This window comes from Lathyrus oleraceus, chromosome 6 (assembly GCF_024323335.1).
Source record: "Lathyrus oleraceus cultivar Zhongwan6 chromosome 6, CAAS_Psat_ZW6_1.0, whole genome shotgun sequence".
Lineage (NCBI taxonomy): Eukaryota > Viridiplantae > Streptophyta > Magnoliopsida > Fabales > Fabaceae > Lathyrus > Lathyrus oleraceus.
Genome location: NC_066584.1, coordinates 1216598 through 1241568, shown reverse-complemented (window position 1 = coordinate 1241568; position 24971 = coordinate 1216598). Strand labels below are relative to the sequence as shown.

At 33.5% G+C, this 24971-nt stretch overlaps 2 protein-coding genes across 3 annotated transcripts; one reads left to right on the top strand and one right to left on the bottom strand.

Annotated features, from left to right (window-relative positions):
• Window positions 1–5945: 5945 nt before the first annotated feature.
• Window positions 5946–11590, top strand: LOC127098686 (calcium-dependent protein kinase 29). Of its 2 annotated transcripts, none has more exons than XM_051037346.1 (8): window positions 5946–6675; window positions 9558–9701; window positions 9787–9939; window positions 10065–10180; window positions 10304–10471; window positions 10746–10873; window positions 11080–11179; window positions 11285–11590. In XM_051037346.1, the coding sequence occupies exons 1-8, from the start codon at window positions 5991–5993 to the stop codon at window positions 11363–11365; spliced, it is 1575 nt and encodes a 524-aa protein (XP_050893303.1). In that variant the 5' UTR covers window positions 5946–5990; the 3' UTR covers window positions 11366–11590. The 2 variants fall into 2 exon arrangements, with proteins under 2 accessions (XP_050893303.1, XP_050893302.1); XM_051037345.1 differs by lacking the exon at window positions 5946–6675 and adding an exon at window positions 7490–8343.
• Window positions 11591–11971: 381 nt separating this feature from the next.
• Window positions 11972–14350, bottom strand: LOC127098687 (uncharacterized). The gene is made up of 2 exons (XM_051037347.1): window positions 13675–14350; window positions 11972–12241 (listed from the first exon to the last, which is right to left on the bottom strand). Exon 1 carries the CDS (start codon window positions 14191–14193, stop codon window positions 13705–13707), a length of 489 nt encoding a protein of 162 aa, XP_050893304.1. The 5' UTR covers window positions 14194–14350; the 3' UTR covers window positions 11972–12241; window positions 13675–13704.
• Window positions 14351–24971: the final 10621 nt, after the last annotated feature.

Sequence of the window (24971 nt, the reverse complement as noted above, 5' to 3'; positions counted from 1 at the left end):
TCGAATCTCTTTGTACATTTTGGATGTTTTAAACATGTCCTTCTGTCTGGCCTCCTCCCAGTATCGAGTTTGGCTCACGATTTCTCTACTTTTCAAAATTCTTTTGGGCATCCATGAGCATTGGTGTGGAGCCTGCCAGGTCATGATGTCATGATTCTTGAGATAATATACATTGATCCATTTTATCCAAAGTTTGTCAGCCTTTGCTTGAAGGTTCCAAAATAAATTGGCAATGATAGCTTGGTTCAAACTAGCAATCTCTGTCACATTTAAACCTCCAACATTCTTTGGTTCACAAACTTTTGGTCAAGTCACGTGAGCTTTTTTGTTGTTTCCCTCTTTATCACTCCATAAGAAATTTCTACACAAAACTTTAATGTGATGAATAACTTTTTTAGGAAATGGGAACACTTACATCTAATAAGTTGTTATAGCAAATATCACACTTTTAATTAACTGACACCTACCAACATAACTCAGAAGCCTTGCAGTCCAATGGAGGATTCTCATCATAATTTTATCGATAAGAGGTTGACATTGGATAATGGTGAGTCTCCTGCTTGAGAGAGGGACACCAAGGTACCTGAAAGGTAAATAACCAACAACAAATCCATGTTCAAAGATGATAACTTGCTGCTCCTGAGTTGGTACACCTCCAAAATATATATTTCATTTGGCAGGATTAGCCTTCAAACCAGTTGATGCAGAGAAATTATGGAATTCTCCCATTAAGAGCTGAACAAATGTTGAATCACCTCCAGCAAACAAGATCAAGTCAGATGCAAAAGATGTATTAGTAATATTTAGCTTTGCAGACTTGGGATGGAAGTTAAAATTTGGCTGCTTGTGCAAGCTTTTCAAAATCCTATGCAAATATTCCATGATCAAGACAAAAAGTAGGCGTGAGATTGGATCCCCTTGTGTGATCCCTCTCTTTGCTTTAACTATCCACTAAGTTGACCTTTTATGACATATTTATAGGATACAATTGTGTTGGTGTAAGCCCTAGAGGTCAATACTTTTAATACTTGTATCAAATTATTTATTAATAATAAAAGGCTTTTTCTTTATTATGTTTGTTTAATAAAGTCCCTAGAATAGTTAGTCCGTTTAATGTATCAAGTATGACTTAATCATGAGATCCCATTAAACATAAGGATATTATTCTTAAAGTATCTATAGTCGAGATTTGTTATGAAGTGGGATAACATTAAAACATTAAGACTATTATGTATATAGACTGATGATCATATCTCATGGATCATGGATAAGGAGTTATCAAGTCTTAAACATAGGTATGAATATTAGGAGTAATATTTATACTGGATTGACCCGCTATGAGAATACTATATAGAATGTTATGTAAAGTGTCATAAGTTATTCTCATGGTGATAATGGTGTATACCACCCTTCGACCTGAAACCACTATGGATCTTAGATGTAGAGTCGAGTGCCTTATTGTTGATCAAACATTGTCCATAACTGGATGACCATAAAGACAGTTTATGGGTACTCCACGAAGCATACTGAGGGACATGAGTGACCTAGATGTAATTTGCCCATCCCGCGTAACAGGATAAATGTCTATGGACCCAATATTGAACTGGACAAGGATGACACGGTCTATGCCTTGTGTTCAATATAGACATAAGGGCAAAATGGTAATTGTACACACAAGTATTATCACAAAAGGATTTGTCAAATCACATGACATTTTCGTGTCTTGGGTAGCAGTGATGTGTTGCTAGACACCGCTCACTATTTATTATGTTAAATACGTGATTTAATATAATTGCCAATGTCGCGAAAACCTACATGGTCACACACAAAAAGGACGGATTGATGAGAGATAGAGTAAGGTACACTTAAGTAGAATACGAAATATGGTAAGGTACCACGCGCTTAAGTGATTTTGGTATATCATAAGATATGGGTCACATAGACTTAAGTGAGCTTTTTAGCTTACAGCCCACATGAGTGGTTCTACAAATAGAACCCTTGTGCGGAAGCATTTGTTCATATGAAAATTTAATTTCTCTCTCTCTCTCTCTCACTCACTCACTTAAAGCCTTCATTTGTAGAAGCTAGCACTGAGACTGAAGGGATCTGTTCATGTGGACTGAGTAGAGGCGTTGTCACCATTTAATGTTCGTGATCACTCCTTCGATCTGCATCAAGGGTTTCAATCGCCACAAGAGGTGACTATTCTATCACTGATCATGCCCATTCATAAGGATCACTAAAGGGGAAATTTTTAATTTTCGTTGTGTTTTGGATTGCTATTCTCCTTCAGTGACATACTTCATGACCCAATCAATGTACCTAAGAGGTAAGCTCATTTCTCTCATGATAGTTTCAAGGGCTCCCCATTCCACAATGTCATATGCTTTATGTAAGTTCATTTTGATTTCACATCTGGAGATATGTATTTGCAATTATACCATCTAATCAGCTCATGAGAAATAAGGATGGTGTCATGAATAACTCTTTCTGACACAAGAGTTGCTTGACTATCATCCACCAAATCATCAATTACCTTGTTGAGCCTTGAGGCTAAGATTTTTGTGATCATCTTATAAATGGTGGTGCAACAAGCAATAGGCCTCAACTTCTTCATAGTTTTTGCCTTAGGATTCTTAGGAATCATAGTGACAAGAGTGAAATTAATAGTTGTATAAAGCTTGTTGTTGTCAAAGAACTCATGCATTGCTGCTAATACATATGCCTTGATGACATTCCAACTGGATTTGAAAAAATCGGCATCCAAATGATAAACTCTTGGGGCCTTGTTATCCCCAATATCCTTAAGGGAATCTCATATCTCGTTCTCAGAAATAGGTTGGATGAGGCTATCTTGTTGATCTCTTTGCACCTGGGCTCCACTTCTAAGAGCCTTTACATTTACTTGTCTAAGCTCTTGAGTAGTAGTGACAATCAGCTCCTTATAGACTCCGAGGATCTCATGCTCTACATCTTTAGAACCAGTTAGAATGTTCCCATGTTGATCTTCTAGCTTGTGAAGTCCAGACTGTTTATTCTTTCCTTTAATATATCATGAAAATAAGTATTATTCTCATCACCCAATCTTAGCCATTCCACCTTAGCTTTCTGACATAAGATTTTTTCCTCTAGCTCTGTGCTTTGAATGACTTTATCAGATAAGTATTTGAAACTTTTGATGAGCTCCTGGTTGAACATATCTGCATCTAGCAAATAGTGGGCCTTCTCCAACTACTCTCTTGAATTCTTTTCACTCTTGCAGTGTTTTATTGGTTAAGCTTCCTAAAAATGGGTTGAAGTCTTTTTAATTTTCTTTACAGGACATACATAGGTGTACCCTCTTTCTTCTTTGTCCCAACTATCCTTAATGATCTCAATGAAATTTGCTCTCTCTACAGTACCGTTTAGGAACTTGAACCATGTTGTATATCTAGAAACTTCACTACTCTCCTGCATCCTAACTTTCATAGGAGAATGGTCTGAGACGTGAGGTTGAAGAACTTCAATGTCATAGTTAGGGTATGTAAGAAACTAGTATTTGTCTCATATAACCCTATCAATTCTTGAATAAATCATCTCGTTGGTGTGTTTATTTGACCAAGTGAAATGGCTACCTCTAGTTTCAGGCTCATGCAACCCAGCTTCTTCCATCATTTCTTCCAAATAATAGAATTCGGCAACTTGAATATCTTTCCCACCAATTCTATTAGTAACACTCAACACATTGTTTAAATCTCCAATTACCATCCACGAGCCTTGAATATTCGTTGTACAGTTCTTAAATATCAATCCAGAGTTTCCTTCTTTTACTACTTTGATTTTGAGCATAGATCACAATAAGATTATGAGATTTTGTTCCATCCAGATGATAGACTTCACAGTGGATAAACTGATCAGACCTAACTATAGTTTTCACATTTCAACTGTCTCTTTTCCACATCAGCCAAATTTTTCCATTATGGTGATACTCATAGTTGTCCACACAACACCAATTATTTCCAAAGAACTTTTTTTATTTTTCCAGCCTTGTTTATTTTAACCCTAGTTTCTAGTCAAGAAAAGCAATATACCTTAAATTTCTTAAGATGGGATAAACCTCAATGTACCTAGCTCTTTCATTGATCCCTATTACATTCCAGCTTATCATCATGTCACGGTCTCAGTGACTATAGAACGTTTTCCAATTCTAAGGACATCAAACCCATTTGTGTAGTTTATAATTGGTTCTCTTTTGTACTCATATGTTAGCTCTTTCCCTTTGAATGTTGATTTAACTATTTTCCAAGTTGCAAGGTCTTCTTCAGTATCTTCACATTTTAAATTGTGGGGGCGATATATTAGTTTATAAACTAGTAGTGTAATATATACAATTTATTTTTTAAAAGAAAAATTATACATTATTTTTGTATCTTTTATGATATTTAATTTTTTAAAATTATTTAATAATTTTCTTAATTTTTTATGAATTTAATTGAAAAACACTGACAGTCTAAAAGGATTTTACACCGTCAGTTAATCTTAAACGTTGGATATTGAAATAAATTTGACTTTTATTTTAAAACCTATAAAGTAATACAAACGGATGATGACGATAAATCGACGATGTAATTTTTTTTACACTTATAGTGCATAATAATTAATATCATTTTTTATTTGTGTAATTTTCTCAATTTTATTATTAACAAAATTATATATTTATCTCTATATATAAATAATTAATATAGTATGAATAATTATTTGTGATATTTAGTGATGATATCTTAATGTTAAAATAAAAATATATCAAATAAAAATTATTTTTAAAAGTTTTATTAAATTTATTTTTAAATTAAACACAACTAATTTAAGTATAATTTAATTTTAAAATACTTTCAAAAAAAACATTGTGGGGGCACATGCCCCCACTCTCATACACTTACCTCCGTCTCTGCCATTATATACAATTTTATTAAAATATATCTAATAAAAATGTTTGAATTTTTTTTAATAAATTGGGATTTTTTAAATTTTTTAATTAATATACCGAAATTTTATAAAATTCTTAATTTTTAATTTTACTTTGAAGTTTTTCTTGAATTTTGTAATATTTATTGAATTTAAATAAAAAATGGTATAAATAAACTTGTTTTTTAAAAAACACATGTTAAAAACATAATTTGTTTTCAAAATCAATAATTTTGTATTAGTTTTTTAAAAATCAATATATATATATATATATATATATATATATATATATATATATATATATATATATATATAATATAATATAATATAATATAATATAATATAATATAATATAATATAATATAATATAACGTGTCCCTTTGTTCCCGCGGGAGACAAAACATTCAAGGGTCCATGGTACTACATAATTTACTAAAATGAAAAGAAAAAAATCATCTCAAATAAAATATTAATTAAAAAGAAAGTTGATGTAATTAATGTTAATTTTTTATAAGATACATCAATTTTATATTTCAAGTAGATAAGATAAGTACAATAAGTCAAAATCAAATATTCAAGTAGTTTAATTTATCAAATTAAGCATATTAAGTTTCTCATGAAGAGTGTTTTCATTTGCAACAGACATAAAATTTACAGTATTTTGTAGCTACGGAATTGTAGTTAAAGACAATGTATAGTGTTATAGTTCTATAACAAATATGCTACAGTACATTTGTACTATGTATTTAGAGAGTCATGAACAAATAACTCATAGATATATGCGAAACTTTCATTCAATACATTCCTAACTTTTATTTGTTTTTAATGGAATAAATTCTTTCCAGGGCATAAAGCTGCAAAACTTATACTCTTACATTATATATATTCTCACTCACCCATAGTCCAAACCAAGAAGAAAAGCACCAAAACATTTGAAATCGTAACAATTAATCATTCATACCAAAATCATAATGTTAATCTATATATATAGGTTTTGAAAGAGATCTTAATTACTAAAGAAACTAGAAAATAAAAATAACTAGAGAATGGGATTAGGATTCTTTAAGGCCTTATTTTGTTGCACCACAAAGTCTCAAGACATTCCCATTGTGTCTTCTGATTCAGAGTGCTCTCCTCAACATAGCTCTGGCTATGGCTATAACCAACCATTGTTATCAATTAGTCCTAAAAAATCTCCATTTTCTTCTAGTAATCCACAAATAGGACATATTCTAGGAAAACCGTATGTCGTGATAAATCAGATATACGATATGAAGAAAGAACTCGGACGAGGTCAATCAGGTGTAACATATTTATGTACAGAGAGGAGAACCGGGAGAGAATATGCGTGCAAATCGATATCACAAGCGAAACTATTGAGCGAACAAGAGATAGATGATGTAAAGAGAGAGGTTATGATTTTACAACATCTTTCGGGACAACCGAATATAGTTGAGTTCAGAGGAGCTTATGAGGATAAACAGAATGTTTATTTGGTGATGGAGGTTTGCAAAGGTGGTGAACTTTTTGATCGGATTATTGCGAAAGGGAACTATACGGAACGTGAAGCTGCGGAAATAATGAGACAGATTGTGAATGTTGTTCATGTGTGTCATTTCATGGGTGTTATGCATCGTGATCTTAAGCCTGAGAATTTCTTGCTTGCTTCACAAGATGATAATGCTGCTGTAAAAGCTACTGATTTTGGACTCTCCATTTTCCTTGAAGAAGGTAGAGTTTTTTCATTAACTTTTCCTCTGATTTTAATTATTATATACTCCATATTCTGCAACTGCTTGTTATACCCTATTCAGTTTTAATTTATCCCTCTAGCTGCATGTATTGGGTTAAATTGAGCTTGAGCTGAATAAGAAATAGGCAAAATGTGAACATTCTTTAATCTTTCAAAAAACCGTCACATTAACCACTGTAGCATTGGCAACACTACTTTTTAGTCAATAATATGTAGGGATGGTAAAGCGGGGCCAAATACACACCATTTCGTCGCCATCAAAATGTCTGAAACAAGACGAGCGGACTAACTTGGGTAGGTGCATGAAAACTCATGTCCTTCGACCAAGCTGACGGGTCGATAACAACATACAATTAAAGTAAACGCGTTGGTTTTTAAATGAGTTGGCTAGCTAAAATAAGAAGACAAAAACTTCAAATTTTAGTCAACTATAATACTCTACCCACATCCACCATTTCTAAAACCCTAGTTCCGTTCGTTCGGATACACTGTTTCGAATAGACAAATTCCATATTATTCTCCACCTCGGTGTCGATGTATAAAGAGAAAATCACGTGTTTTGCTCGACGGTTCATCCAGATGAAATTAAGGTTTTTGAATTTGTTGAGATAAAAGCAATAAAATCCTTGACTTTTGGGCTTGGGCCTGGGCCTATAGGAATAATTCACATGAAATGGCCTATATAGATCATCTCATATGATGAAACACAAAAGCACAAAACCTGTTTCCCACTCTCTCTAGCAAAGCGTATTAATGCAAAAAGGGAAGAATATTGCTTTTCTACTGTGTGAGGACCAACCCAACCCAAGAAAAAAGCAAAGCATAAATCGATAACTAATAACATACCATACAATACATAGTTAATTATGTTTATACACATAAACTTAATTTATATAACCCATGTTTTACGTTTATAACACCCTTCAAGTCACGACCTCTCCATCAACAAACATCATTCAACATGGGACACTGCTTCACCAGACCACACGACAACAGAGTACCTATCTCCTATGACTATGGTAATCCACAATTCCCACACAGAAACCAACCTCAACCTCATCATCCTCGCTATCCATACCATAATACTGGTGCCAAATCAGCTCCATCTTCATCTTCGCATGCGAATAGTGAACAACATCAACCAATATTAGGAAGATCATACATTGATATGAAGACACTATATAGTATTGGAAAGGAACTAGGAAGGGGGCAATTTGGTGTCACTTATTTTTGCACCGAAAAGGCCACTGGAAGAAACTATGCTTGTAAGTCGATTTCGAGACGTAAGCTATTAAGAAAGAAAGAAATTGAGGATGTTAAGAGGGAAATTATGATCCTTCAGCATTTAACAGGACAACCAAACATAGTTGAGTTTAAGGGTGCTTATGAGGATAGACAGAGTGTGCATTTGGTGATGGAGTTGTGTTTGGGCGGCGAGCTTTTCGATCGGATCACTTTAAAGGGTAGTTATTCTGAGCGTGAAGCTGCTTCTATATTCAAGCAAATTATGAATGTGGTTCATGCTTGTCATTTTATGGGGGTCATGCATAGAGACCTGAAGCCTGAGAATTTCTTGCTTGCTAGTAAGGATCCTAAGGCACCTTTGAAAGCCACTGATTTTGGATCCTCTGTTTTCATTGAAGAAGGTTAGTAGTTAGTTGTCAATTCAATCTGCCTAGAGATAAAGCCCAAGTACAATTTATAAAACTTATTATATATGCTGGTTTTGTGAAATTAAGTTAAAACTTCAGTTCTCTTTGATGCTAAAAATGCAAATTTCAATGTCATTCATGACATGAACACACTCTCCATGTTATTTGGAGGAAAGGGATAAAGTCGATTTAGACAATGACACTATTCTTAGCTGAGGATAATGCTGATGAAACTGAGTCTACTATAACTATATCCAATGTTATCAAAATATCGGCTGATATTACTAGTTTTTTCACCATATTCCGCTATGACAGCGCCACAAAGCAGCCAGTATGGCAGGCTTTTGGCTCTCCACCATGGAATGTCATCCGCCATAGAAAACACTGATTAGATCTAAATCACAAATGTATAAGTTGAGGAGATATACAACTTTCTTTGATAATAGAGCAATACAACTCTGAAGTTAGGGATGGTTTTAAATTTGTTGAGCATGAATTTCGATTGAGTTTTTTTTTTCTTTTCCATTTTCCCTTTTGTTATTTTCTTGTTTCTTATCATAAGTTTTCTTTCTATTGCTCAAGAAAAGATTAAACTCAAAATCTAAGCGTAACTCTAATTAGCTTGCTTAACTCCCCTAGCTAGGTGTTAAAGCTTTGATAAATTGAAAAAACACACAAGGATAAATATGACCAAGTCAATCAGTATTATTATGGGAAACATTGAGTCAACAAAGTAAACGATAATCTCCTATGTGATATAGACAAGTCCACCAAGTAAATGGTTTCCCATTATAAAAAATGAGCAACAGAAGAAAAGCAGGGACAAGAAGCCAAGTACTAAATTGTGCATAATGGATGTTAGATGTGAAACCTACAAGTCATAAGTGGACCATCATCTTAATATATGATTCAAAAATTCAAATTGCATTATTAGAACATATATATGAAAATTTAGGATGTGGTTCCCACCATAGCAATCAGGTGGCAACCAAATTTGGATATCATACAATTTGTTTCTATTGCCTTTTGCTCTTTGCAATATTACATGGCAGAAATCAAAGTGTTAGTGATCATAATATGAATATAAAGATCTATTGACATGTTATTGAAGTAAACTAGGTAACCTAGACATATCTGCATATTATTCTCATTGAAGTAGCAAACTATATATTGATATGGTACTAATTAAATAATAAGAAAATGTACAGGTAAAGTATATAGAGAGCTTGTTGGAAGTGCATACTATGTGGCTCCAGAGGTGTTAAAAAGGAACTATGGAAAGGAGATTGATGTGTGGAGTGCAGGAATCATTTTATACATCCTCCTATGTGGGGTGCCTCCATTTTGGGCTGGTAAACTACAATCTTCTAGCTATGTTCAGTTTACATACATCGGTAAAACTTTTGTTCAGTGACATTTTTTGTTGAATCGTTTTAGAAACCGAAAAGGGCATATTTCAAGCTATTTTGGAAGGTAAGCTTGATCTGGAGAGTGCACCATGGCCTTCTATTTCAGCTTCTGCAAAAGATTTGATCAGGAAAATGTTGAGTTATGACCCTAAGAAACGCATTACAGCTTCTGATGCCCTTGGTAAGTTCTTATAGAAACCAATTGAGTTAATTACAGTTGATTGAGATGGAGCTTTATTTTATTTATAATTATAGAGACCAAGTTTTGTTACTAATACGGTCTCTCATATTATTGGTTTTAAGCAGAACACCCATGGATGAAAGAAGGTGGTGAGGCATCAGATAAGCCCTTAGACAATGCTGTTTTAATTAGGATGAAACAGTTCAGAGCAATGAACAAGATGAAGAAACTTGCTTTAAAGGTACCTCAAATTTGAATATACATTACCACTTAGACATTTATACTTTCTTGGTATGACTAAAGAATTAGAAGATAAAAAAATAAAATATACTTATAATGTTTTTTCTTATTTTTGATATGGAAGGTAATAGCAGAAAACCTTGCAGAGGAAGAAATCAAGGGCTTGAAGCAAATGTTCAACAATATAGATACAGATCGAAGTGGCACAATCACATATGAAGAACTAAAATCTGGACTGTCCAAATTGGGATCCAAGCTTAGTGAATTTGAAATTAAGCAGCTAATGGAGGCTGTAAGTTCACTCTACTGCAATTGTATAAATTAAAGAGAAGTTTCATTTGAGACAACATTTTCTGTTCTGTTTTCATGAACTGTTTTTTTTTTTCCTTTTTAATTATAAATCTGACATCATTTTAACTTTGACAAATCTTTAACCAAAACTATAAAGATGAAAACAAAATACACTTGCTCACATCAAACATACCCTAGTTTTTCTGCCCTTCTATTTTCATGAAGAAAGAAACAAGAATTGTTGCATACTTCTCCTAATTCACATGTTTGGTCAGGCTGATGTTGACCAGAATGGAACTATTGACTATCATGAATTCATTACTGCCACTATAAACCGGCATAAACTTGAGAGGGAAGAGAACTTGTTCAAGGCTTTTCAATACTTTGACAAGGATAACAGCGGGTCAGTATTGCTTGATTAATTCTATTAATATATTCAAGTACCACAGTATGTTCAGTAACTTGAATCAGAATCACTAATTAACAAGTAATTCAGAAGTTAAGTACAAGCTAGCTTTGATTTTCATCGGTATCAGATTTTCGTCTATTTGGATTGTAAATTTTCTCAGATTTTTGCTCACCTGAAATTTTGTTTATGTCTTTGTTCAGTTATGTAACAAGAGAGGAACTTAGACAAGCTTTGGCTGAATATCAAATGGGAGATGAAGCGACAATAGATGAAGTCATAGATGATGTAGACACTGACAATGTATGACATATATACTCTACTTTTGGCCTCTTGAAAATAAGCACTTCTCAATTTTCTTTGCTCTGTACGTGAAATGCGACTTATGGTTGTGCTTTCATTTTGCAGGATGGGCGAATTAATTATCAGGAGTTTGTAGCTATGATGAAAAAGGGGACCTTGGATCATGATGAGAGAGAGAAACCATGATAATTTTGTGATGTACGTCTAATAAAAAAACATTGTGTTTTCTGATTTTATTGCTGCATTCTGGTTTTTCTACAGAAGGTTGAGTCACTCTCGAATCTGTCATCGCGTGTACTATTACTTGTGTAAAATTATATGGCATTCAAAATGCAAAACACTGTACAGCTATCTGGTAAATTAGCTACATGTACCAGAAGAATATAAATAAAATTAAATTATAAAGTCCAAGACATAATTATGCTACAAATAATAGTGCCTGTTTGTCTTTTCACAGTTAAGGTCATTTACATTCCTTTTACATGAAATTTTGAAGTTCATGTTACTAGTTTTCTTCTTTCTTTTTTTTAACAAAAATAGTCGTTTAGAGTTGTTGAGTTCGATTTGGAATAGTTCATCTTATAATTATCCTACTTCTATAAAAGAAATCAAAAGTTGAAAAGAGAGTTGGACAGATCAAAATCCTAACTCGACCTCCCCTGCAGCAGCAGCTGTACTATAGTTGATACTTAAAAGGTCCAAAGCAAAATAGATGCAAAGACAACAAGGATTTTACTAAAACAGTTTTATCAAGCAATTCAAATAGATGCTAAGAAATTAACTATTTCACAATTCCAAAAAAATTGTATTCTTATTATCACAAAACAGTAAGACAGTATGTGCAAATTTCAGCTGTTATTCCAAACATTAATATCAGTGTACTAACCCACATGACAACTCATTTTAGTACAAATATAGCTTTGTTGGAGATACATAATAGATTTGATATCACAATTTTCTAACAAAACTTCTACTAGGTAGTATTGCAGCCGCTTACTTGGCCAGATGTATTCCACAATGCTCAACTTTTGGCTCTCCATGAAGAACAGGTCCTTTCCAAAACTGAAAAGTATAGGCATATAAGTAAATAAACTGAATGAAAGAAAAACCCCCTTCAATCAATTTTCATGTGTGAAGATTTAATTTCATCAAACATGGATAACATATTGGCAACAGAACAAATAAACTTGTACTCCCACATAATCATGATTTCTATGTTTAAGTCCATACTCCATACAGGTAAATAGTAAATGCTTTCCACAAGTTTGCAATAGCCCTATCAGAAAGAACAATGTCAAATTGCAGGTTGCATTAGATGTTATGCCGCTTGAGGATATTCCACATGAAAAGATAAAATATTTATATGTCAGTACCCAAATCACTATAAGCAGAGTGGGTATGTTTGATTCCATAGGTCACAATTTTTTTATTGGTAGCAGTAAATAATTTTCTCTGTTACTGAGAGAGGCTTAGGTATATTGTTTTCTTCTATTATGTTCAAAATTACACCCTCATCCCTTAGAGAGGATATGTACTACACTTCCTTAAATAAAAGGATAGAAACAAAACTGAGTGGTAATAATGAGCAACTATGAACAAATTCTTCGGAATTTTTCCTTTATCTACAAACTCAGGTAAAAATGGAAGTTGAGTTTAAACACCCTATTAGGACTTAAACAGACGAAATAAAGTCTAAAGCAAAGAAAAAAAGGCACATATAGTTAAAATATTCTACACTTATAACAAGTAGACCTAGGGTTCAGAGATCATCATAAAATCTTTGGTTGTTGTTGATGTTCTTTATTGTAAGACAGAGAATTAGCTTAAAATATTAGGCTAAATTAGTAATAACTCAGGGTAATAATATCTGCCAATGAATTATTAGTTTCCTCGCACACAATATTATTAATCAAAGTGGTGTCAGGGAAGAGGCATATTGTCCATTCACCAGAATGCCATGTAAAGGAGTCCATAGAAACCAACTATGAAGCTAAGTAAATAACTGAGACAAGGATAGGATAATTTCATTGTTGTCTTGCGCTGATAAACTTTAACAAAATGATTAATTTGATTCAGTCCTTCCCTTTCCCGATTATGACTCGCAAGTTTAGCATAACCATTCCCATTTACCCCCCCCCCCCGGCTGGCAAAAACAAGAATCTGAAATTTTCAACTTTGAAATATCGCAAATTCACATGCACAAACAGAAAACATCACTTTGTACAAATTCAAACTATTTTACAATTTTTTTACTAAATAGCGCAGAACAATGCATTTGTCCAAATTCAGCTAAACTATGACAGCTAGTGAACAATTATCAAAATATAAAGCAATTCAAAATCAAATATCTACATTATTTCTATTCTATATCCTTACCACTAGTGAAAATCAATCCTTATCATACTTCAATTCTACAACCTACTATTCAAACTAGAGAGCAATGATTAAGAACAAAAGATTTGACGTGTAAAAATCCATAAAATTGCATTAATTACCTTAAGGTTAGAAGATTATCATTGGCACAATCAGGTTTGATCAGGACCGCCACCACTGCCACGATCCTTTTGAATCTGCTGCCTCTGTTTCTCGGCGAGCTTCTCAATGGCGTTATTAACAGCCTCATGTCCTCCGATGAGCAAGCGAGTAACAACCTCTGGATCGGTTTCGAATCGAGCGAGCTCAAACTCTTTACGAGCGCTATCTCTAATGAGATCGCGCCAAAGAACGCCTTTAGAATCAGACCAGGCAAAAAAACGCGAGGCACGAAGAATGTCTCTGTATAGACTCAGTGCCTCACGGCGAGTGCTGGTGAGTCGCCTCCGATTCAGTAACTCGTCTTCGTCATCGTCGTTGTTGTTGTTACTAACTTTCTTGACTAAATGTCTATCGAGAAGTTCTTCTACGGTGTCTGGACCTTCGTGCAATAACCGCCACCGGCAACCGTTTTCCCTTTTCAATTTCACATTCACCAAATTCCGATTCCAATTCCAAACACTTCGCCATTTCCCCCTCATTTTTCTCTTCTTCCTCACTTTCTGGATTCACGCCGATACTTGATTTCTCCGGGGAGTTACTTTTCCCACCATTAGATTCACCCCACATTAAAAAACCAAAACTGCCCCAATTGTTCAATAGAGAAAAAGAAATATTCAAGGGGTAAAATATTTTTACTAGATATGTATCTTATCATATCACACTTTTATTTTTATTTTAAAAATATTATTATAATTTTACAATATAAAATATTTTGATGGGATGTCTTGGATAATATTTTTTAATATTGACAATGTATTATGTTTAACCTCTTCTTCAATATACATCTTTTGAACTCATTTTTTTTACACATTATAAATGGATGAGTTATTTTTATTTTGTTAAAATTTAATTCAAAAATATATTTATGGATATTATAAGAATGGGTCCGAAGATATATTTCTCTAACACTATTAATTTAAAATTTAATGGATTGTCTAGAGAAGCGTCAATTTAATGGATTGTCTGGAGATGCATCTCTGACGCGTTTTATTCATTAAGCTCTTTTACTCCAATTTAATTTCAAACCCTATTTGAGCAAGTTTCAGCAATTTCACTCACAGCATTTTATTTCATTTGTTGCAAAATTACTCATTACATTCAAGGTTCTCAATCATAACTCTATTTCTGTAAGTTTATCTTTTCATTCTTTTTTTGTATTTTGAATTATATTTTAGGTAACATATGTTGTTTAAGTTACATTAGATAGTAGTACAATCGAAATAGGTAGCTGATACAGACATGCATTACATCCGATTTAAACTAAGTAATTTAATCGCAAATGGCGGTGCTTTTTTTTACATGAGCGTCAATGTTTAAAATTCGTAAACCACGGAAGGAAGATTTTGAATTTGGAACAACTTGACGCTGATTGGTTTAGGAATGTTATATGATACTCTGGTCTTGTTGGTTTATGTGTTACTGCGTACACTACCATAAATCATGGCATGCATACGACATTTGCATAGAGATGGCATTCTGAGACGTCATTTCTCCACCTTCCTATTGGTGAGATGAACATCACCTTGAATGATGTCTCGTGCCTCCTGCATCTTCCCATAAAGGGAAAGTTACTAGACCACAGAAGGCTCGATCAAGAGGAAGCCAGTGAATGGCTGGTTACATATTTGGGGGCTGGCCAACTGAGGACGCGAATGAGATAGTTGACATCATAGGTTTCCATGCTAGATTTAAATTTTTGGAAGAACTTTATAAAGACCACCTGTATATGGCTCTGGAAGTTATGTGTTGTCGTTTTTGCCCCGCTCAAAGGGAATTAGGCGATCGAGTCATTTTGGGTGTATCTTAACCATCATGTAGCAGATGACATTGCTTTATGCACATACGACGGTCACTGTCAGACACGCCAGTTGGATCTTATTTCGTTCTACATTATATGGTTGGCATATGGATCATGTATGATGTATATGTATATGCCCGAGCGAGTGATGCGTCATTTTTTATATTTGCTGATTATTCCGAGACACCCTTTAGAGTCCACTCCTCCCATCGTCCTCCACAGAGATCTTGATGTGATACTTGAGGATTTTGAGAGTCATTTGGTACTAGAGGAGTATCGCAAAGTGCCAACATCTATGCATTAGACTTATGCAGATAGCTACATGATATGGTTCTATAGGATATCCCACCCTATCATGACACCAGATGCTCCTGGAAGACCACATAGGTCATCCAATAAGGAGGTGCTTGAGGCTAAGGATGACGACATCCAGGAAGTAAGCAGCGTCTGTCATTGTATTATGGATATGGTGAGATCAGACATTGAGGCGGGAATTTTTGAAGAAGGCAGTCCTTAGTTAGCTCTTGTAGAAGATATTATTGTCGATGCACAATGACTTACAGTACATGCAGAGAGGATGAGGGATTAGACATACTTAATAGTTTCCTGTTTTTTCGGAATAAGTTATTTATACATTTTGATTTTATTTTAACTAATGAGTGACTTTTTACTTTGATTTTACTTTAATATAACTTTATCTTGCTTTAATATAACTTGGCTTAAAAAAATATAATGTTCGGACATTGTTGCTACCTTGAAATCATTCATAGATTTCTGGAGATGCATCTCCCAAATATCTCATGTGTACAACAAACATGTTTCCAATATCTTTTAAATGACTTACGAGGATATTTCGGATAGGCATCTCCAAATACATCCCAAATAATTTATGAAGATGCATCCCTGGAATAGATTTTGGTAAAAATGGAGTGTGTGACTGAATTATAAGGGCTTGTGTGATTTTAGGTGCGTCTAGAGATGCATCTTCGAACAAATGAATGACATTTTTAGGTTTCTAGAGGTGAAGGGTGCACCCAGTGGGGTGGAAAGAACATTCCCCTTTCTTCAATGTTTAAAATAAGAGTAATGCTCGGATGACACTAAGTTATACATCCATACTGTATTTTATACCATAAATACATACTCATTATTATTTTTTATCTCATTTTGGTATATGTGCAACACTAAAATAGATACATTGGTACGATATAATTTGCATACGGTGTTATAAATTGGTATTAAGATAACAATGCTCTTAAAATAATTGTTGGGCCAATTTTCAATTTTCAATTTCCTAATTCCATCTCCCACTATTCTAAGGAAATTGTTTCTCCCACCCTAAATGGTGGAGAAATATTATATTAAAATCCAAAAATGTTTTTCCGAATTCAAAAATTTATTTTCGGACGCACCCATTTACACTAAATACATGCGTAAGTGAACCACACACTCATTTTGTCAAAAATATTATCCAAAAATATATTTATGAAATAAATCCAAAAATGTACTTTCATAAGATTTCTTTTCAACACTTTCCACTCTTTGAACCTTTAAACTTCATAAAATGGACAATTGCATTCAGAGTCCAAATATGAATACGATGATTAGTATATGTCTTTCTAATTATATATCTTCGTGTCAACAGAGAATACTTTGAAGTGAGTTTTTTCTGTAATTTTTTCTTTTATCTTCTTTAGGAAGGTTTGATATAAAGCATGAGAAAAATACATATAGTTAAGGATGATGATATAATTTTACTATTTTCCCGTCGGAAACGAGACATCGGTCGTTGACTTATTTTTTTTTATCGCTGTCTGCCCACCTTTTTTTATCTCTGGGCGTTGCACGATCCGATTTGTTTTGGTTGCACCTCGCGGTGCATCCCTCATCCCTCGGAAAAATCATTTTATTCAAGTTATAATCCACTATATTCAAGCTAAGATTATTCATCTCTCAAATTTGGTAAGTTTCTCGTTTCCTTATTTTTTATTTATTTATGATGCATGCATTTCCTAAATAGGTTATAGTCGTTCTACATTAGGTTATATGCAGTAGAGATGTTGTACTTGTTTTATCCTAATTATATTTGGTTTGAAATTCAAAATTGTCATACCCTAAAATTTTCCCTCCCCTTTTCATTTTTCATCTAACTTATTGCTTGAAATTCATCTGTACTCATTAATGCCTCACTCATATGAATCATTCATTCATGTTAACACTTGCTAATAAGCATCATAGATTTAAAGCTGATGGATCATAAAAAGTAGGGTTTTGCTTAAGGTTTGTCACATTGCTCATCATATGAGGGAAACCCCTAATTCCATGCCCTCTTGGATCTTAATTCAAGGAAATCACAACATTTTATTCATCTGTGCATTCAAACCCTGATTCTTGATAATCTATTCATTCATCTAACATACATATTCACTTGTTCGGGATTGCATCTGGTTCAAGGTTTGGTTATTGCATCCATTCATATGGTGTTTTCAAGCTCTTAAGTTTTGATTCATGGTCATTGCTCCCATCCATATGGTATTGTCAAGATCACCGATCTTTGGCCATTGATTATGGGATTCATGATTGCATTAGTGCATTGGTCTCTTGGCCTTTAGTTGTCTTTGATCCACCAAGGTTCTTAAGCCATTATAGGTCATCACTAGTGGTTCATCTATGCATTTTAGTCCATTTGGTCAGACTCATTCATATTGCCTAGCATTTGAACATAAATCATTGCTTCATGTCATATTCATTCAACTTGCTTACATTACAAGTCTATTACACAAGTCCATTTTACACTAGAAAACCCTAGTTTTTAGCCCATAGTTGACTTGGTCAAATGTTGACTTTTTGGTCAACTAGTTGACCAAAGTTAACCATTCATTCCTAAGTCCATATTGTCTTGACCTTGGTATCATTGACCATTCTCTATGCCATCTTGACTCACATCATTTTAACATCCATTTTTGTTACTAACTTTTTGAACTCAACTTGTGTTTAGTCCTCATGTCCAATTAATCCATTCAAATTCCAATCTTAACACTCAATTACACATTTTTATAATTCTATTCCATAAACCATTTAGTTTCATTCCATTACATATTTCCATTCATAACATTCATTCAATAAACTTTCCATTCAAACTTTCATTCATGATTAGCATTTCCATACAACATACAATGAACACTTTCCATTCAAATATTCAAAATTCCATTACAATTCCATTCATCCAAACAATCAAACTTTCCATAACTATTCAATTCTAATTCAATACATTCAAATTTCAAACTACAACTTTCCACATTCAATGCATTTCCATTATAATCTCACAAACCAAATTAACATACACAACCTATAGTCTAATCCTAAATCCCAATCTAATTCTAAAACAAGCAAGATAGTTGCAACAATTCCCAAGTCAACTGCACACAATTGAAACTCCTTGTAAATTCATTCAATGTCACACACCAAGCTCTTTCATGCCAAAATTTCATAACCTTGCGCATTGCCTTTGAAGCAGGACACACTGAACCTGTAAAAATCCATTCATAACAGATTACAAACATTGCCATGTGTGAAGACATGACTTCTCAAATGTTTTAATGACGACAAACTTCTCTACAAGTCTAAGATTGATTAACAAAAAGGATTGATCAAGATTCAAGCTCATAAAGGAAGTTTTCAACTAAATGATCAAGTCTCAATGAAACTCATGAAGATTCGTATTTCAAATGAATAGGTATAACACTTGACGTCTAGATGACTATACAAGTGTTCAAAACATGTCTCGTTCATGCCATAATCATTGGAAGTAATTTTATGCATCAAATAAATCATAACACTTCATTTTTTAAGCTATTTTTCAAATCTGGGATGAAGTAATCGATTATCCATTTTAAGGTAATCAATTACTCTGTGAAAAATTCAAATATTTTTGCACGTTCGAGGCAAGTAACCAATTACCCATATTAAGGTAATCGATTACCACTGAACCAGAGGCAAAAATCAGTGCATCTCTTCATGGAAACTTTTCTATTTTCTTTACCATGAACCATGGCATCCTTTGGGTAATTGCATCCATTTGAGAAGGTGTTTAGACAACATATATACATCATTTTTTTCAGATTTCAAATTCACCTCCTTGCAAAAATTTCAAATCAGTTACTCATATTCTCTCAAACATTTTTAAGTGTTCTTCCAAATTTTCTTAAGAGTGAAACCTTGCATAAACCTTCTTTTTAAGCATCATAGTTTCATTCCATACAAAGAACACTTGTATAATTATTGTGAGAATTAAGTGTTACAAAGGAGAAGATCAATTGATAAATTGATATACTTCAAATTTTCAACTATTTCATCTTCTACAAAAATTCATAATTGTATCTCTTGATTACAACTTATTTTTAGGATTGTTAAGAATAAGCTTGTAAGATTTTATCCTTGCTATCCGGTGTGTGGATGCAAGAGGTCCTTTTGTGAGAATTTGAGTCTCGATTGGACTTTAAACATTGTAAATCCAAGAGGATTGTTCTTGGTGTGTTAGAATTAGATAGAAAGGCCTTAAGGTGTCTTGTCTAGGAATCTAACATTATAGTGAATTCTCTTTCGTGTTGAAAGGGGAGTGGAGTACTCTCGATCTGTGAGGGGAACCACTATACATCGTGGTGTTCTTTTCTTTCTGCACTTTACCGCTTTTTATCACATAAGCATCTCAAGAAAGTAAAAATCAATAAACCGTAAAAAAATCTGGAAAATCGTCTAAGTGCCTCATTCACCCCCCTCTAAGGCACTCCTTAAACTTACACCATGCACCAACCAAGTTCCTTTACCAAATCATTCCTTCATATGCCAAGCTCATTCTCAAATCAACCCTGCATTTGCATCATAATGTTGCCCTGTATAATCAGTAGAATAACTAACAACCCTGTAGAATTTCAACACAGAGAACTACAACCCTGCAATTTCATTTCAGCAGAGCCAAAAAATTTGTTTCAACCTCTAGGCCTTCGGGTATTTTGCATGTTAATTTATTTGGTTCTATGAAAACAACCTCTGTCAATGGCAAAAAGTATGGTTTAGTCATCGTTGATGAATACATCAGATGGACCTGGGTTAAGTTCCTAAAACACAAGGATAAGTCACATTATATGTTTTTTACCTTCTTCTCCCAAGTGCAAAATGAAAAGACTTTAAGATTGTTAAAGTCAGAAATGATCATGGTAGAGAATTTGAAAACAAAAAATTTGAAAAACTTTTTGATGAAAATGGTATTTCTCATGATTTCTCTTGCCATATATATCCTCAACATAATAGATTTGTAGAGAGGAAAAATCGCACGTTGCAAGAAATGGATAGAACCATGATCAATGAAACTAATGTCGCAAAGCACTTTTGGGCAGAAGCAGTCAACACAACATGTTACATTCAGAACAAGATCTCAATAAGACCTATCTGAGTAAGACTCCCTATGAATTATGGAAGAACAAAAAACCCAACATTTCATATTTTCATCCTTTTGGTTGTTCATATTTTATTTTAAATACTAAAAATAACTTGAACAAGTTTGATTCCAAAGCACAAAAATGTATCATATTAGGATACTTTGAACACTCAAAAGGCTGCAAAGTGTACAACACTGAAACACGAATTGTTGAGGAATCAATTCATGATGAGTTTAATAATAAGCTTGACCTTGTAAGGTCAAAGCTATTTGACAAGTTTGTAGATTTGGAGATTAGCTATTCAGACTCAGAAGGCAAGGAATATGAAGTGAAAGACTATGAAAGCACTCAACACAAAACTACTCAATCAAAATCTGAAATTGTTGTCACACCAACACCTTTGAGAAAACATAGGCAAAGATCTTCACATCCTGAGGAATTGATTCTGAGAGATAAGAAAGAAACCATGAAAACCATATCCTTATTCAAACCATATGAAGAAATGCTTTTGGGTTTGGTGTCCTTTATAGAACCTACTTCCATTGATGAAGCACTTTTGGACACAAATTGGATTTTGGCAATGCAAGATGAATTAAATCAATTCTCTAGAATTGATGTATGGGATCTTGTGCCATGACTCAAAGGAACTTGTGTTATTGGAACCAAATGGGTTTTAAAAAACAAGTTGAATGAGCAAGGAGAAGTGGTAAGAAATAAAGTCATACTAGTTGCACAAGGTTATAGTCAACAAGAAGGAATTGACTATACTGAAACATTTGCAGCAATGTTAGAATATATTCGTCTCCTAATTTCTTTCGCAGTAAATCATAACATCATTTTATATCAAATGGATGTTAAGAGTGCATTTCTGAATCGTTACATTACTTTGGAAGCTTATGTACATCCACCTCCTAATTTTGAAAATCTTAAAAATTGTGATTTTGTTTACAAACTTAAAAATCTTTGTATGGTATGAAACAAGCTCCTAGAGCATGGTATGAAAGACTAAGCACTTTTATTTTGAAAAATGATTTTACAAGAGGGAAGGTTGATACAACTTTGTTTTGTAAATCATTCAAAAATGATTTTTTAATTATGAAAATTTAAACTGATGATGTTATTTTTGGTTCTATTAATGCCACTATTTGCAAAGAATTTTCCAAGCCTATGCAGGCAGAATTTGAGATGAGTCTGATGGGAGAATTGAAGTTCTTTATGGGGATTCAAATCAACCAAAATTTAGAAGGAACATACATCCATCAGAGCAAGTACACAAGGGAACTTCTAAAGAAGTTTGACTTGTCAGAGTGCAAACTAGTAAAGACTCAAATGCATCCAACATGCATTATGGATAAAGATGAAAGTAAACAGGTAGAACAAAAGGTATATAGATGTATGATTGGCTCTCTCTTATACTTCATCGCTTCTAGGACTAATGTTTTATTTAGTGTATGCTTATGTGCTAGATTCCAATCAGATCCTAGAGAATCCCACTTAATAGTTGTTAATATGATCTTTAAATATCTGAAAGGTACTAATAACATTGGCTTGATTTATAGAAAATCTAAAGATTACAAGTTAGTGGGTTATTGTGATGTTGACTATACTGGAGACAAACTAGAAATAAAGAGCACTAGTGGAAGTTGTCAGTTTCTTGGTGATAATCTTATTTCATGGTACAACAAGACACAATCAACAATAACATTATCAATAGCAAAAAATGAATATATTGCAGCATCTAGATGCAACACTCAGATATTATGGATTAAAGTCAGCTAGAAGACTATCAACTTTATGAGAGTAACATTCATATTCTCTATGATAATACTTATGCAATTTGTTTATATAAGAATCCTATTTTGCACTCCATAACGAAGCACATTGAAATCAAACACCATTTTATAAAAGATAATATTCAAAAGGGTTCATCCATTTAAAATGTATCGATACAGACCATCAACGGGCTGATATCTTCACAAAACCTTTACTGAAGATATATTTGTTTTTATTCTGAAAATTTTGAAAATGGAACTTTGTCTAGAATAAAACGAATGTGTGTAGACTATGAAGAGTCAAAATATGACTCTGAGATAACTTTACTCTATATCAGTTAGTCCTTTAGAGTTAGAAGGCTCTCTGGATCAGAAGGTCCAAAGTTATAGCCCTTTTGGGAATTTCTATCTTCTGGACTTTGAGTTTTAAAATAATGGTGAAAATCAAGAGTTCTTTTTTGTGGCTCTAAAGTAAGATAGGTGTCCTACATTTAGCCATTTGAATGTTTAAAGTGACCCATTAGGATACTCTAACTCTTGGGTAAAGAGAAAATTATTTCATTCGCCTCCCTTGTTAGTGTGCGTGTTTTCAAAATTTATTTTAATTATTACTTTTCTATTCAAACCCGCATTCACTCCCTTCTCACACACAACACAACTCTCACTACTCACACTTGAATCTTTTCAACCCTAAAAGCCCTAAAACTTCTATGATCATTCAACAAAGCCCTAATAAAATGGTTAAGAACTTCTCTGAAACCTCTCTATCAACACCGGTTAGTGAAATGAGTATCATAAACAAGCATTAAGGAAGGGATCGATTTTTATTACTCATAAAACATTACAAGATTCAGAATAATTTCAAAAGCAAGCAAAAACACATCAAAAAATTACAATCTTCAGACTACATCTGCAGGCCAACCACTCATTCTAAGGTAGGTTCTATAATATTCATCAATGTTTGATCCACTGTCTTTAACTGGCTTCTTCTTCTTTCTGAGGTTCTTCATCTTTGAGACTGAAGTCCTTCCTATATAAAAGCTCTAATAGGTGATCCAACGTGTGTTCTTGCACCTTAAAAGGCCTTCCGCATATCATATTTGTGCTTCTTCTCAGTATCGTTGAGCTTCCAAATGGCATTGTTGATTTCTTTTGAGGAACCCTTCTTAGAGTTCTCTAATGAATTACTCATGTCTAGAGAGAAATGGAAAAGAGTGAGATGGAAAAGAGAGGATTGTGATCCTGCTAGTAACGAAGTATCCTTTATATATAGACTTTTGGAATTAAGCAAAATCTGTTGTATTTGATGTACTCCAATGGACAAAGGAGAGAGAAATTTTCTTAATCTTCAAGCATTTCTCCTCAAGTTTAACTGACACTGATTCTCTCATTTTCTCAGAACAAGTGTTAACCATCTCGAGAATTGTAGAAATGTTACCAATCATTCTAGTCAAACCATTACCACTTTATTTCATTAAATTAATTATTATTATGTTATGTCCTTTCAAAAATATTTTTAAATTTTTCTTTATTGTTTTTATTTTTCAATGTTGTGTAATGATATCTTCTAACAAGTGTGCTATGTAGTGTTCCTTATTATAAATGTTATTATTGTGTTTTTTCTAGGTAACTGTTGAGTCGCCTTTCATTTCAGATCTCAACCCTTTTTCTTTCTTAGTCTTTTCAACTCCCATTTATCACCCCATTTTAACTCTCTTTTTTACCTCTCACTCTTTATTACCTATTGTGACTTCTCAAAAGTGTTTCTAAAAGTTTATTTTTCTTCCTTCATCTCCATTCTAAAATCAAAAATGGCTTCTAGCACTTTCTTTGGTGAATAAAATTCCTTGTCTATCATTTATGAAAAGTTTGCTGATTTCACTGAGCTTAAGGTTCACGGTTTTGATTTCTCTTATGTTATCACCTCTCAACAATGTGGAAAGTACTTCGACATGATATTTGGACCCATTTATCATGTTCTCGTAAAATAATTCTGGATAAATGCTTCAATTAAGTAGATTGGACATGATACTTTAAGAATGTAGTCCAATGTCTTTGGAATTCCAATTGTCATCAGTCCTTCTCTCATTGCTAAGTCAATAAATTGTAAGGAAATTGGTGTTTATGTTGATCAATACAGAAGGCGCAGTCCCTTCACCACCCTCATTCCTAAGCGGATTCTTGCTAACTTTGATAAGCTGACAAGTACCTCATCTCTCTTTCCCATGGAAAAAATATGGCATCAACTG